The sequence below is a fragment of the Lutra lutra genome, chromosome 3 (assembly GCF_902655055.1).
Source record: "Lutra lutra chromosome 3, mLutLut1.2, whole genome shotgun sequence".
NCBI lineage: Eukaryota > Metazoa > Chordata > Mammalia > Carnivora > Mustelidae > Lutra > Lutra lutra.
This window is the reverse complement of record NC_062280.1, coordinates 15123702-15140477: the sequence shown is the minus strand read 5'-3', so window position 1 is coordinate 15140477 and position 16776 is coordinate 15123702. Positions and strand designations below refer to the sequence as shown.

The following is a 16776-nucleotide window of genomic DNA, read 5'->3' as shown; positions in this document are numbered from 1 at the left end:
TATGCTTGTGGAGGGTTTTTTATCATGAATGGATGTTGTACTTTGTCAAATGCTTTTTCCGCAAGCAGAGTTTTTTATCCAAGTAATGACACAGTTAATTGATTTCCCACTCTCACCCCCACACAAGAAAAATAATTATCGGTGATTAATATGTTCATAGTATTTATACACGTTTTTGTGTTTTAATCTTATTTAAGACTATCAGGAAATTTTAATACCAAGTGCATATAATTTGGACATATTAAACCTTTGAGACATATGTTCTGCATGTGATCAAAGAGAAAGGGCTGGAATCTAAACTTTACTTTTTTTTTTTTTTTTGGTAAGTAGGCTCCATGCCCAACATGGAACTTGAACTCATGACCCAGAGATGGAGAGTCATATGTTCCACTGATGTACAATCAGGAGTCCCTAAGCCTTACATTTTTAGGCAAGCTTTATCATCTGAAACCTTGTGATAGTGATAAAAGCTTTAGTCTCAATTCTAGGGGTATTTATTTAATGGTTAAAAATGTTCTAAAGCATTTCTTTTTTCAAGAAAAGCTTACTGTACCATAGAGCATTCTGTGCTTTATAGCTGTATGAATATACATTTTATAAAATAAGTTTAAAGTTATTGAAAAACACATCCTCCAAAATTAGTTTGAAAAAAAAAATTCATCTTCAGAAAGTCAGTAGCTACACAGCCCACAAACTCATATATTTTTTTTGTTTCATTTTTATTGAAAATCATTATTTTTTGTCTCTTTAGCATGGAAATTATAAACATGGTATGGAGAATGGTATGATAAATACATAAATACACATTAATTAGAATAACAATGGCTTCTATTTTACCTTATCTTCTCATAGTAGTTCATTACTAAAGAACTTTAAGCATGTAAACGTGGCATTTAACTCCTAAATACTTTAGTATCTATCTGTAAAAAAACATTTTGCTATGTAACCACAATATTGTTAGCACATCAAAGTCAGCGATAATCCTCTCGTACTATCCAATACCCAACGAAAAACATTTTTTGAGAAGAAATTACTCTAATAAAGAGAGGAAATATCCAGAAAATTATCCAGAAAAATCCAAAAATATACGTATCCAGAATACAACATGGAGAGACTTTATTTAAATACTTAGTAATCTATAATAGTTTTCTTTGAAAGACAACAAAATAGTTCCCCTCCTTGTGAAAGATAAAAAGAGAAAATTTTTTTAAACTTTTTATGTTAATTACTTGGTGCTCATCACAAGTGCACTCTGTAATCCCCATCACCTATTTCACCCATCCCTCCCCCCACTACCTCCCCTCTGATAACTGTCAGGTTGTTCTCTATAGTTACGGAGAAAAATATGTTTTCAATTAAACTATGAGAGTGGGCAATATAAACCTGAAATTGTTCACAGTAACATATACATCTGTGTATAGGTTTATCAATGGTGTAGACAATTTATCTTGAAAGATAGATGTTTGTGAAGAATAAAAATTCTTTAGTTCCTCCTAAAATTGGCTTTAGGTATTTTTTCCCATGAAAAACACTGAATTTCAGAGCTAAAACATAAATAGGTAATAGTTTCCTCACAGCAGACAAAAACTGCTTTCTAAAATTAGCTACTTTGGTTCACACCTTTGTTTAAATTATGTTAAAGATTTTATAAAACTTCAAGCCTCCAAATGTGCTGGGTTTTTATTACTGAAAACTATACAGTGCTGCCCTTCACTTAATAACATGAATTGCTAATGGTTTCACATGTATCAGTTGATTATGCCTTAAAACCATTAGAACCTTTATGCTGAATATTAGCTGACCTACAGCATGCATGATTTCCAACACTTGCTGACTTTTATTTATTATAGTCTGTTTCTTGTCGCTTTCAGTAATAGTGCAAACAAAGAGGTCATACTTTCACAAAATTGCCAACTAAATAGTAGAGTGCATGGTAGTAAGTGTTACAGATCAACACAAGGTTGATGAGAATAAGGATATTCTTGGCCACTGATTGCTATGTTTATGAAATGCAATGTAGAAGAGGTTAATGGCAAAAAATGATTCATGATCTTGTCAAAGTAATTTTATGTAGCCTCTTGGAAAGAAAGGAGAACAGAATAATTTTGATATTTTAAAATGGCAGGGAACACTGAATTTAACTACACTTAAAAATACTTCAGTAGGATTTCTTCCTTCCTCCTCCACAGGAATTAACAATATATTTCTCACAGATTTCTGTTAGCTACTTCTATTATCTAAATGTCTACCCCTATGAATAAGTGAATGACTCATATCACTGAAATATTTCATAGGGTTTTATAATGATATTTCACAGAAAATTTCCATTTTACCTTTCATCTGAAAAATCTTTGGCAGTTATGATTAAAATACAGGAAAAGTAAAAGTTCTGTCAGTGAAATGGGGGTTCAAGATGAGATTTGTACTGTACTAGAACACTTCTGCAACTTCGATATACACGTGTACTAAGAAATTGCTTCTGTTTTAGGTTTGTCATCTCTGTATTGCTTATTGTGTATATAATTCTAAGACATCCTACGGAAGTCTAAACCACTTAATGATAAGTAATAAATAAAACATTTATGGGTATTTGCAAGACAAACTGGCATACTACCAGGGAGTATGGCACTCGGGACCACTGAGTCACAGCTCCATGCCGTGTAAGGTCGGATGTGTACAGGGCTGGCCTCATGGGCTGCAACCAGCGCAGTCCCACAAAGCCCACTGCTCAGAAGGGCCCTGTGCTTGGGGAACTGTAGTGAATTCTTACAAATTTTATTTTTGAATTTGTGCTTTGTAAGTGGAGTCAATGGGACCATATAGCATGCACTGGGGGCCTGGAGACTACTTTCTTGCCTCCCCTGACAGGTTCTCAGTGACCAGCTCCCAGCTCCCTGGTGCCCCATCTCCCTACCCCTACCAGGGAGCACTGCTGCCTTTTGCCCAGGGCAGCAATAGGATTGCTTTAGCAGGGGAGTGGGTGAGGGAGGCCCACTTTCTGCCATGGTCATCCTCCAGTGGGGGCCTGGGTGCACTCTCCATGGGGAGGTCTGGGCTCCCACAAGCAGTTCGTCTGGAGCATCTTGAGGAGGGCAAGGAAGCAGCAGCCCCGGCTTGGGCTGGCCACACCACAGCACATTCTCTGGCTGGTCAGGGCTCTCTGGCCTACCCCTGATCCCAGTAAGTAATGAGTCCTGGAGTGGAGATTTCAAACCCATCCTAGTTTGAAGAGAGCAGGCCCATGGGAGGGGAGATTGAACTTCGTCCCCAGCCAAGGCTCCATATTTTCATTTCGTACTGGGCCCTGCAAATTATGTAGTCAGCCTTAATTTATGCCCTTACAATCAAGATAAACTAAAAAATCTTTATAAACATCACAGCATGGGGATGCCTGGGTGGGTCAGTGGGTTAAGCGTTTGACTCTTGATTTTGGCTCAGGTCATGATCTCAGGGTTCTGAGGTCAAGCCCAGGGTCAGGCTCCATGCTCAGTGGAGTTTGCTTGAGATTCTCTCCCTCTCCCTCAGCCCCTGCTCCCGTTCCCACATGCATGTTCTCTCTCTCTCAAATAAATAAATCTTTAAAGAAAAAACCACCACTGTGGGTCATCTCTTTTCAAGTGTTTTCTGCTGTTAGAAGACTATCCTATTTCTCTCAGTTATCAACACATCGTACACTAAAATAGCCAGTTCTTTTTGCTTGGGGGCCTTTCCCTTTTTTTCATTTTTTAAAAAAATTCTTCCTTTAGAGAGTAAGATGAAACAAAAAGGAAATCTAAACATGTTATTTAAAAAAAGCATAATCCTGAGCATAATTCCCATACAATAACCTCTCCCAGTTTAAATTTTCCCCGTTTACATGGGGACTGGATTAAAAAATTTCTAAAGATTCTCTTAAATATAACATAGTAATATAAAGCCTATTAAAGACTAAGGAGAATCAAAGCACCAAAGCTAATAAATTAATAAATCATACTTTTGAGCTCAGTTTAGTTAATTAACTGTCTTCAGGGATTCTTAAATTACTATAAACATTAATTTTTTAAAACTGCAAACCAGAGGAGCTACAACATAAAACACAAACAGCTCTTCTTGGCAAGCACCTCAAAATTTCAGGCATCCATGTTAGGATTAAGAGTTTTTGTTTTTGTTTTTAACTTAAAGATTTGCATTTATTTATTTGAAAGACAGAGACAGCGAGAGAGGGAACACAAGCAGGGGGAGTGCGAGCGGGAGAAGCAGGCTTCCCTGGGAGCAGGGAGCCCTACTGGGCACTCGATCCCAGGACCCTGGGATCATGACCTGAGCCAAAGGCAGACGCTTAATGACTGAGCCACCCAAGTGCCCCAAGATTAAGAGTTCTTTTTTTTTTTTTTAAAGATTTCATTTATTGACAGAAAGAGATCACAAGTAGGCAGAGAGGCAGGCAGAGAGAGAGAGAGAGGAGGAAGCAGGCTCCCCACTGAGCAGAGAGCCTAATGTAGGGCTCAATCCCAGAACCTTGAGATCATGACCTGAGCCGAAAGCAGAGGCCTAACCCACTGAGCCACCCAGGTGCTCCAAGATTAAGAGTTCTTAAATAAAAATCATAGTTATTGTTATGAAAAGGTCACTACCCCCTTATTCTACTGCTTAATAAATTCACATTTTCAAAATTAAGGGTGAGAATTCCTTCCTCCTAAACTTTGGTTCTCTGAAATCCTACTATTCTTTTCCTGGCCCCTGATGCGCAAAATAGAACTTGACAGACAAGGGTACCTGAATTGGAGTAAAAGGAAGTGAAAAGGTCTGTTAATGGTACCTGTCTAGCAGTGCTGGATTGGAGCTCAAGCCAGAAAGAGCTTCTGAGATGTCTCTATACACATGCCTGGCCACTGCAGAGAAGTCTCTCATGGTTCTGAGGTGACCTATGATAACAACTGTGGTTTAGAGCTAGAGGAGCTCAGGGACACTGCATCAGTTTGCGGGTCAACCAAGAGATTTGGTCCAGAATTTCCCAAGCTTCCTAGGGCCCTCCTGTAAATCTTCCAAATAAGAAAAAGCAGAAACTCATAATGGACTCATGGTTCTACTTCAACTCAAAGTTCACCTTGGGTTTGAAACCAGATCAATCTCTGATCATGGAGAGAACAAGACAACATTTATCTTGGTGGGACGGCTGTGCCACAGAGCTGCCCTATTGCTTGATTTGCATTTTCCAAAATTACAGAATTCCCACAGGGCACCATGCAGATAGAAACACACCATAGTGCCCAATTCTTGTGATTAAACCCTATACTGGGCAAGATGAAAACCTCAAAGAGACAGACATAAAATTTATACACACATTATGAAAGGTTGTCATGGCAACTTTGCTTGAAGATATGTATTTTTAAATCTAAGTAAATTTAACATTCAAAACACATTTGCATCTCCCTCAAAGGTTCTGTATCAAGAATATTTTTTTAAATTTTCCAATTCCTTCTGAAGCTACACCTCCTTGAAAGCTTAACAAAATCCTATGAATATAATAGCAGCATACTTAAGCACATATTTTCAGAAGGATATGAGAAAAATCCAAAGTAAAAGACCAATAATCTTACTAGTTCCAGAAGCCTTAGGCTTCTCCCTCTAAAATTTAAAATTATGAGCAGGCTATTCCCTATAATCTCGACAAGGCCCTTTTAAGCTCTAAAGATCAAATTTCTTTTTTTTTTTAAAGATTTTATTTATTTATTTGACAGACAGAGAGATCACAAGCAGGCAGAGAGGCAGGCAGAGAGAGCGGGGAAGCACGCTTCCCGCTGAGCAAAGAGCCTGATGTGGGGCTCGATCCCAGGACCCTGAGATCATGACCTGAGCCGAAGGCAGCAGCCTAAATGACTGCCGCCACCCAGGTGCCCCTAAAGATCAAATTTCTATTAGCTGATGATCTTGCAACACAAGCAACAAATCATGAAAGTTGAAGACACCTAGTGCGGCCATATAGGTAAGCAACATTCATACAAATCACTACAATAAATATCGCTCCTTAACTAGTCAAACCACATCTTATTGTTTCAACTCACCCTGGAAGTTCTGTGGGATTGCTAAATGGCATTGGTGTGGACAATTTTCCTCAGTAAGACCCCTAGATTCTTCTCCTGCTCATACACTAAAACTAGCAAAACTAATGGTTTGCCCCCAACTGTTCCTTGTGCTTCTTCCCTCCCTACAGCCTATAACTGAAGGCTTTCATATTGTCGTGTAATCATCTCTAAGTTCTTTCCTATGTCTCTTTCAGCCACTAGCCTAAAGGATTCTTGAGCTACTTCCAAACTCAGGACCTGGGAAGTTGAGTGCTAGAAGGTTAAACTCTGGAATTTAAGACTTTAGGGCTCTCTCTCCTCGAGTAGAGCACAGAAGAGAGAGAACACAGTTATAATGTCATGTCTGTTTTGTCGGTTGCTATATTCCCAATGCCTCACATAAGACCTGGCATGCTCAATAAAACACTGTTGCTGAACTAAGACAGTTCCATTTCTTTAGACAGGAATATAAGTCAGGACAGGGGTATGAGGGAGAGTCAGTAGAGCTCGGAGTGCTGTGGCCTCACAGGGAAAAGAGGGAGAGATAAGGGAGTGAGACTGGAATTCGGGTGGTTTGGTTCTAAGCCTACAATTGTTCCTCCTCTGGAGAACCTCTGGACCTGCAGAGTTTACGGAACTAGCCAAGACAGATGTTACCTGAAACTACTTTTTTTTTCAATATTTAAAAAAAATTATTTTTAAGACCTTATTTAGTTTACAGAGAGAGAGCGAGAACGAGCAGGAGGAGCAACAGAGGGAAAGGGAGAAGCAGATTCCCCACTGAGCAGGGAGCCCGATGTGGGGTGACCTGAGCTGAGGGCAAACGCTTAACTGATTGAGCCACCCAGGTGCCCCAGTGAGACTCCTGTTTGTCTCTAGGTCACGTTGGAAGAAATGGGTTCTGTTCTATAAAAGACTCATTCCATGAAACAGTGGGTTTACAGGATAAAGGGTGTAACTGAAAAAAGGGAAACCTACATAAATACATTAGGAACAATCAGGGTTATATCAAGTGAAAATAGGTTTCTTTACAGTTGAGTCTCTCAGCACTACTGATATATTAATATTAGAAATATCGGAGAGAGAATATAGTATCGAGAATCTGAGAGTGAACATGATCAAGCAACCTCTTCCTCAGACCATCTCACAGGACAGTGTTCCATGAAACATGCTTCGGGAAATAATGCTCTCGCTAAACTAACTTTAAAAAACTGTGTTCCTTGGGGCACCTGGGTGGCTCAGTGGGTTAAAGCCTCGGCCTTCAGCTCAGGTCATGATCCCAGGGTCCTGGGATCGGGCCCCGCATCGGGCTCTCTGCTAGGTGGGGAGCCTGCTTCCCCCCACCCTCTCTCTGCCTACTTGTGATCTGTCAAATAAATAAATAAAATCTTTAAAAAACTGTGTTCCTTAAACATTCCCAGTTTAATGATAATCTGGTGATAGATACGGAGGAAGAAAGGACTACTTGCTTACCAACTATTTTAGTTGATCTTTGTACAACTACAGCCTATTCTAAATAAATCTATGTTCACACCTGATACAGGCATCACTGAAAGATGTCCACAAAACATCTTAAATACTTCTAATAATGGGACACTTAGCATATCACAAAGTACTATTAGGATTAGAGGAAGTTTGGCTATCTAGAACACTTTCTCAACTATTAAATAATCACCTTTACTTTATTCTACATGCACAGAAAACTATATGTAAGAGTTCATTCATTTTTTCAAAAATATTTGTTGATTGCCTTTTTAGAGACAGGCACTTTACATTATCTATAACATGGTTACAATGGTCAAGTACACAGTTTTATTTCCTAATCTCCCATGTTAAAAATTACAACAGGAATTTGCAAGTCTTTTAGATATAATTTTTTTTTAATTACCAAACAGGATGTTATTTGCTCATGCCATCTTATTATCTGCTCTAACAAGATCCATTCCCAGTCTCTAGATTAAATGAGGGAGTGGAACTGGAAGAGGACTGTCATTTTGTGCCCTTTGGTCTATTGCCTGGATGTTTTACAGAATGGCTCCCCATTCCAATTTTACAATTATCCATTCACTCGGTGTCATCGAAATAAATGTAGTGTTTGATTTATAGATTTTTAAGTCTATTCCTCATCCTACACCCCAAATCAATTCCCCAAAGCCCTTACAAAAGTAACAAAGGAAAATGTTTAAAATTCAGTAAGTGAAAAGCAAACCATATTGTTATGATTGCAATGTGTAAAAATATATGTATGTGGAAATACGAAAAGAATTAATCAGTTATACAGATATGGCTGAGTTGGTAGCATTAGATTTCTTTAAGTTTTTTTTAAAGCTTAACTTAGCTTTTTTCTTTTAAGATTTTATTTATTTATTTGACAGAGACAGTGAGAGAGGGAATACAAGCGGGGGGAGTGGGAGAGGGAGAAGCAGGCTTCCCGCTGAGCAGGGAGCCCAATGTGGGGCTCAACCCCAAGACCCTGGGATCATGACCTGAGCCAAAGGCAGACGCTCAACAACTGAGCCACCCAAGTGCCCCATAAGATTTCTTTTAAAACTGCTCTTACAATACTCTTTTTAGTAATTTTCTTTAGTTATTATGAACACATCATTTGAACCTATTGCTTGATTCCCTCTTAAATAACAAAATACACCAATAAACCCCACTGAAGATACTAAGATAATTCGAAATTTAGATCTTTTACTTTCTATTTCTTAGCAAGTATATGCCTATATTCATTTATAGTATTCTTCCAGCAGAAATGAAAAACTATTTTAGCTTGTCAATGAACCTACTGTCACACTCTAAAAGACTAAGTAAGATAGGTATATAAAATGTTTGGTTTATAACAAATGCTCCTTCTACTCCTTTTCTTCTCTGAGCTTAACTCTTGCTACAAATTCAGTCTCATTCCTTTGTATCAGTGGAGGTCACTCCCCGGGCCTCAAAGCAACATTGAACGAAGCCTTTCTGGCTGTGCTGATTTCCTCTGACTTCTGTACTAACAGTAACTGCTTTGTTGTCCTACTTCCCCCCTCCATCCAACCCTTCTACCTTAATCGTTGGTCTCAGTAACTTAGGAAACAGGCATAGGGCTGGCTAAGAAGAGAAATAAGGTCATTCGTATCAATCTGTTGATATGATATAAACCTGCCCTTGAAAACAGTGTCCACTTCTCTCACAAGCTATCCTCTCACAGCTACTAAACTTACTCCCTGATGTTTACTTGTCTTGTCCTCAGTTTTACAGACTCAGTAGAATTGCATTTAAGCAATTTTCAACCTGTCAACATAACCACACATGAGAAATGAGAAAAGTATGCTTTTTGGTTAACTGCACTTTTCATGAATCTGGAGGGGAAAAAAAATGAAGATGGCTTCAAGGGAAGAATCTTAATTTGCCCCAGGGTCCAAAAACAACAATAGAAATTCTTAAAATTTCCTCTTAAAAGTTGAAATGCCGTCTCAATCTGAATTTAATTATATTCTTTTTTTTTTTTTAAGATTTTATTTATTTATTTGACAGACAGAGATCACAAGGAGGCAGAGAGGCAGGCAGAGAGAGAGGGGGAAGCAGACTCCCTGCCAAGCAGAGAGCCCGATGCGGGGCTCAATCCCAGCACCCTGAGACCATGCCCTGAGCTGAAGGCAGAGGCTTAACCCACTGAGCCACGCAGGAGCCCCTATATTCTCTTATAATGGAAGAGTAATTTCATTTCTTAAATGCTAATTGCAACAGTACAGACTACTCTATGGGTTTAGCAACTCAGATGTACAAACATATAATTTACTATTTCAATATATGGAGGAGGAAATAAAGCCACTTTTAAAGGTGAAAAGAACAGAGGTGCCGGGGTGGTTCAGTCCATTAAGCAGCTGCCTCTGGCTCAGGTCATGATCCCACAGTCCTGGGATCGAGTCCCACATGGGGCTCTCTGCTCAGTGGGGAGCCCATTTCTTCCTCTGTCTGCCACACCCCTACTTGTGCTCTCTGACAAATAAATAGAATCTTAAAGTTGAATAGAATAACAATACCCACAATGGGAAAGAGTATATTCTGAGAATGTTAGTGTTTCAGTTGTAGAAAACACTAGTAGTTCGTAAGATATTACATGAAGAGAACATTGTATACATCTGTAAAAATTACAAGTGGATATAAAAGAGAGTAGAAGCATCTACCCCAGGAATTTACAACTAACTCCAAGTAGTGGGACTACGGTTGACTGAATTTCTATTTCTGTGTTTGTGTATTTCCAAGATTTTTCTACAGAAAACCTATGTGATTTTCATGACAAAGAAATAGAACATTTTGTTTTTAAAATATAAACTATTTTAAGGTAAATAAGACAAACAAATTTTTACATAGGGTCTATAAGTAAGATAGAATCTACTTATATAAAAAATGGAACTGCACATTTATGGGCCAGATAAAACAGCATGTGAGTTTTGCATTTTTCCCAGACACATGCACAGAATCAATTCTCCCTTGAATTTTATTAGCACAAAGTGTGGAAGATCCCTTTCTATAAAAAATGTGCTTTTTTTTTTTTTAAGGGGGGGGTGGTAGGGGGAGAGAAAATCTTAAGCAGGCTCCATGCCCATCACAGAGCCTGACTCCGGGCTCGATCTCACAACCCTGAGATCACAAGCTGAACTGAAATCAAGCGTCAAATGCTTAACCGCCTAAGCTACCCAGGTGCCCCATGCTGTTGTTTTCAACAGCAAGCTTCTCAACAGTCGAAAAGAATGCAGATCAAAATCAGGTAAGAAATAGTTTTTAAAAACCCCAAAAGCTACAAAACTTAAGAGTCCTGCTCAGACCCATGCTACGAGCCATTAGTGACACTGAGACCACTTTAATTTCAGTCACTTGATAAATACAAAGGGTCAAGTAAGAACAACAGGGCATGGATTGACAGCATTTTTGTTTTTAAAAAATCCTCTAGAATGTATGTGAAATGTTTTAAGTCCGTCATGTAACCATGGATAAAATGTGCTTATTTAGCTGATTCTCTTATTTTCCTTGATTCAAATCATTATGAGTAATAACGCCTTGTCTCATATATTGGCAACAGGCCAATCCACTGACTCTCTGGCTCAGCTGTCCTGGTTTTGCCTTGATCATTGCTGATCAGGTCTCACTTGCTTTAAAATTCTACTTATCTCATCTAATTTTACTGACACTCAGTTTACACATCAAGTGCCCACTCTAACTCTCCACTGCCAGTTTCCAAACCAATTAAGGTACTTGGAGAACAAAGAAAGATGCTCTATATACACAAAATCATACAGAATTATAGGAGGGAATTTAACAGTGTGCCTTTTTGGAAACAACATGATGTTGGGAACTAAGAATACATTTCACTTACAGTTTTAGAATTTAAATTATTCCATAAATTAAATATTTTTGTCAGAAATAAAAGCTGCATGTAGTTGCTTAAATTCTATCTTAACCACTCCTAACTAGTTCTAAATTGTTAGCTACCTGACCATAAACACAGCATAAAATAACTCATTAACTAGGGTACAATCTTGAAACTAAAATTACAAGAGGAATTCAGCAGTGTCAAAAAAAAATGATAACTTGCAACAGTTATCATTTTTCTTCCTTTCCTCTCTATCTGCACTTGGCATATTTCCTCCAGTTGTTGTCTTAAAAAAAAAATTCTTCAAAAACAATGTAACAAAAAAAAGCGGACTCAACTATAGTGCTATCAATATAAAAGTATTAAACATAAAACTTATCAGTACTTAGTATAAATTTCCAAGATACTTAAAAATATTTTTTTAAATAGTTCCAATATTTCTTTGCTTACTAGTGAGGCTGACCCTTTTTTCTGAAAGTTGAATAGCTATTTCCTCCTCTAAAAGATGTTTATTCATGTCTTTTGACCATTTATCTATTATGTTTTCTTACCAATTTATATAAGCTATTTATATATCATATGGATATTATCCCTATCATATGTTCTGCAATGTTTTTTTTTTTTTTTTTTTTTTAATTTGGGTTTTGGTTTTTTGGTAAGTGCTTTCTTGTTTCTTAATCATTAAGTTCATTATGTGACATAATATGATATGATAGTAACGTATCAGGAATTCAGTTTTTCCCACAAATGAGAATTGGTGAAATAATATAGTGCTACTAAAATTTCCAGCAAAACAGAAGGAAAGACAAGCCTCAGAAGGAGCACTTCAAAATACATTCAGTCATTTCCAAATGACTCAGAAGCATTCAAAATGAGGAGCCTTGTATAGGTAAAGAAATGAACAGTATTACCTGGGAGGCATAAAAGTAAGCAAATACTAGGTAGGTTATTCAACCTAATAACAATGATTAAATATAAGCTAATTTATATTTAGAAAATAAAAATATTAATCCAAGAAACAAAATTATGGGAAGTCTTTGTTTTCTCCTTTTAAAGAGATTTAAAGTACGAAAAGAAGTTAGGATTATGTTTCCCTTTTAAGAATATCCAGAAAACATGATTCCCCAAAGTGTGCAAAATAACGTCTGTTTTCAAGAATACTACAGATCAAACTAAGAAAAATAATATAGAGATACTATCATAGAAAGTGACAGAACAAAACAAAAAAAGTGACAAAACAAAAATTAAAACAGAGAGCTTCCCATTAAAATTATCATTATATTGAGGCAATAAAGTATAAATGTCTATCATGCATTAAGAAAATCTGAAATGCAAAAGTCCAAATTTACATAATGAAGTACCAGTAGGTATTTATATTCCATAGTATAACTTGATTTATAAAAGGATTCAATACAGATTTTTGAAACCATCATTCTCCTCAAGAAAAGTTAAATGTACAAAATTTTAATATCTCTTTGAGACAGTGATCCAAGCTTCTTCCTTGGATGATGTTACCAGTTCATACTTAGTTTCAATAAGTTGACCCTCCACGGAAAGCAGGTGCAGCCTCCTCACCAGTACACTCAAGAGTACTGTGGTCACCATGTATGCAAACCTAGTCAAGGAGAGAGTCAACTGGTTACTAATGATTAACAATTACGCTTTAATTATATAGATTGCTCATTCTCATCAGCAGTCATCACCAAAACTCTGAGTATGAAGTCTGGCATCTTTCCTTTCACTTCCCTTTCTCTATCACTTACCTCAATTCTGGGCATTCCTGCGTGCCTGAGAATCCAAGCAAGGAGAAAGTTTTCATCATCGATTCATCATCAAACCGGTCTGGATCAAATCTAAAAAGGTTTGGGACAAATAACAACAGAGCTCCAATGGCACTTTACATGTTTGTACTAGAAGAACACAGGTATCTAATAAAGTCTGAAAAGTACTGAAAGTAAGAACTGCCGTCACAATTGTATTTAAATTTCACCTGTTAGGGGCAGCTCAGTTGGTACTGAGTGTCTGACTCTTGACTTTGCCTCAGACGGCGATAACAGGATCACGGGATTAAGCCCTGCCTCAGGCTCTGTGCTGAGCAGTCCTCTGCATGAGATTCTCTCCCTCCCTTCCCTCGGGCCCTCCTCCCCTTGCCCCGTACACCTGCACACTCACCCTCAATCTCTCGCTCTCGAAAATAAATAAATAAAAATCTTTAGTAAGTTTTACCTATTATATTCTCAAACTAGTAAACATATATATTTTTTCTATTACTTTTTTAAAAAAAGACTTTATTTATTTGACAGACAGAGAGAGAGAGACAGCGAGAGAGGGAACACAAGCAGGGATAGTGGGAGAGGGAGAACAGGCTTCCTATGGAGCAGGGAGCCTAATTCGGGGCTCCATCCCAGGATCCTGGGATCATAACCTGAGCCAAAGGGAGACGCTTAATGACTGAGCCACCCAGGCACCCCTAACTTATTACTTCTAAACAATAGATACAGAATACATTTCTCTGGAACGAGCAAGGAGTGAAACTGTAACACAGGTGTGCATCATATTATGAGATATAAGGATAAATCATACAAAAGCACATAATGAATATTTAAATTTAAGATGTTCAAAACAGGGCACCTGGTTGGCTCAATCGTTAAGCATCTGCCTTCTGCTCAGGTCATGATCCCAGGGTCCTGGTATCGAGCCCCACATAGGGCTCCCTGCTCCATGGGAAGCCTGTTCTCCCTCTCCCACTCCCCCCGCTTGTGTTCCCTCTCTCGCTGTGCCTCTCTCCATCAAATAAATAAAAATTTTTAAGAAAAAAAAAAGTGTTCAAATTATCTATTACATGAGACCCATCTCATCAATATGCAAAGCATTTTACACTGCCTCTTCAATTAAAATGTATTTCCTAAAACTGGATACACCAGACTTAAAATTATATTCATCAATTATATTACATCCAGACTTATTAGTAAGTGACAGAAATGAAAAGGCTAAGAAGGGTTTTTTTATTGTACAGAATTTCATTTTGTAAAAAGTCACTGGTAAAATGGCATACATAGAAACAACCAAAAACTCATCCACTACGGAACATAGAAATTCCTCTCAAAAACAAATGTTAGGTATACCTGGGTGGCTCAGTCAGTTAAGCATCTCCCTCTGGCCCAGGTCATGATCCCAAGGTCCTAGGATTGGGTCCCGCATTGGGCTCCTTGCTCAGTGGGAAGTCTGCTTCTCCCTCCCTTTTCCCTCCTGCTCAGCCCCTCTCCCCCTCTCTCTGACAATTAAATAAAATCTTAAAAAAAAAAAAAAAGACAAATGTTAAAAGACTTAAACTGTGCTATGAGAAAAAAAAGAATTCTACTTTATTTTCTTTTTTAAAAAGTGTAAATTACCTTCCACTAATGGAATATACTAGACTCACATTATAGTTGACATAAAAATTATATAAAATAATTTTCCTTTTAACTATTTATTTATTTTATTTTTAAAAGATTTTATTTATTTATTTGACAGAGATCACAAGCAGTTAGAGAGGCAGGCAGAGAAAGAGGAGGAAGCAGGCTCCCCGGTGAGCAGAGAGGCCGATGCGGGGCTCGATCCCAGGACCCCGGGATCGTGACCTGAGCTAAAGGCAGAGGCTTCAACCCAATGATCCACCCAGGGGCCCCTTTATTTATTTATTTAAGTAATCTCTGGGGCACCTGGCTGGCTCAGCTGGTGAAGCATAAGACTCCTGATCTCAAGGTCATGAGTTCAAGCCCTATATTGTAAGTAGAGCGTACTTAAAGTAAGATTTTTAAGAATTAAGTAATCTTGGGACTCCTGGGTGGCTCAGTTGGTTGAGCATCCAACTCTTGGTTTCGGCTCAGGTCATGGTCTCAAGGTTCCTGGGATCAGGCCCTGAATCAGGCTCCACACTCAGTGGGGAGTCTGTTTGGGAGTCTCTCTCTCCCTCTGCCACTCCCCCTGCTCTCTCGCTTTATATCTAAAATAAATACATAAATCTTTTAAAAATTAAGTAATTTCTATACCCAAAGTGGGGCTTAAACTCACAAGCCTAAGACCAAGAGTTGCATGTTCTTCCAACTGGGTCTCCCAATCAGCTTTTCCTTTTATCAACTATCTTGAAAATTGAGACCCCAAATTTTACCTGCAGATATCTATGTATTTTTAGATTTAAAAAGAATCAAACTTGGGGCACATGGGTGGCACAGTCGGGTTAAGCATCTGCCTTCAGCTCAGATCCCAGGACCCTGGGATCAAGCCCTGCATCAGCCTCCTTGCTCAGGGGGTAGCCTACTTCTCCCGCCCCATCTGCCTGCCACTCTCCCTGCTTGTGCTCGTTCTCTCTCTTTCAAATAAATCAATAAAATCTTTTTAAAAAATCAAACAATTTCCCAATTATTTTATAAAACACCTCACAACTGGGTACCTGGGTGGCTCAGTCGGTTAAGTGTCTGAATCTGGGTTTCAACTCAGGTCATGATCTCCCCATCATAGGATTGAGCTCCATGCTGGGCTCTGTGCTGAGTGCAGGGTCTGCTTCAGATTCTCCCCCACTCCTGGTCAGCCCCTCCCCCACCTCAACTAATAAATAAGATCTTTTTTAAAAAAGATTTTCTTTATTTGAGAGAGAGAGAGAGAGCGTACACATGAGTTGGGGGAGGAGAAGAGGGAGAAGCAGACTCCCTACCAAGCAGGGAGCCCCATATTGAGCTGGATCCCAGGACCCTGGGATTAAGACCTAAGCCGAAGTTCATCAGATAATCATTTGATGATTTTGTGTATGTGTATGTGCATAAAGAGATAATATATGTACGTGTATATAAATATACACAGACATATAGTGGAATATTCACTTCTTCTTTATCCATTTAACACGTGTTGGGATGTCTATTATCAAAAAAGATAAGAGATGACAAATGCTGGCAAGGAAATGGATAAAAGGGAACTCTTGTACACTGTTGGTGTGAATGTAAGTTGGTACAGCCTTAAGGGTAAAGAGTATGGAGAGTCCTCAAGAAATTTAAAACAAAACTACCATATGATCCAACAATGCCACTTCTGCATATATATTCAAAGGAAACAGTGTCATTATCTCGAAGAGGTGTCTGTACTCAGATGTTTATTGAAGTATTATTGGGCCACAAGAAAGAAGGAAATCTTGATATTTGCACAACATGGATGAACCTAAGCCAAAATCAAGAGTCTACCACTTAACCAACTGAGCCACCCAGGCTCCCTGGTTTACCCTTCTATTTATGGGTATTACCTTCAATTTCTTTCATCAATATCTTACAGTTTTCAGAGTACGGGTCCTTCACTTGGTTAAATTTATTCCTAGGTATTGGGGGCCTCTTGTGTAATTTTAAA

The 16776-nt window shown here is 38.3% G+C and overlaps 1 protein-coding gene across 3 annotated transcripts in view; it reads right to left on the bottom strand.

Moving 5' to 3' along the window:
- Window positions 1-10945: 10945 nt before the first annotated feature.
- LOC125095019 (cytochrome P450 20A1) overlaps window positions 10946-16776 on the bottom strand; it is a 64971-nt gene continuing 59140 nt past the window's right edge. For all 3 annotated transcript variants that reach the window (XM_047720795.1, XM_047720796.1, XM_047720797.1), the window contains 2 exons: window positions 13167-13256; window positions 10946-13018 (listed from right to left, as the gene is read on the bottom strand). In XM_047720795.1, the coding sequence (XP_047576751.1) occupies window positions 12868-13018; window positions 13167-13256 (241 nt within the window). In that variant the 3' untranslated portion in view covers window positions 10946-12867. The remainder of the gene's footprint in view (window positions 13019-13166; window positions 13257-16776) is intronic.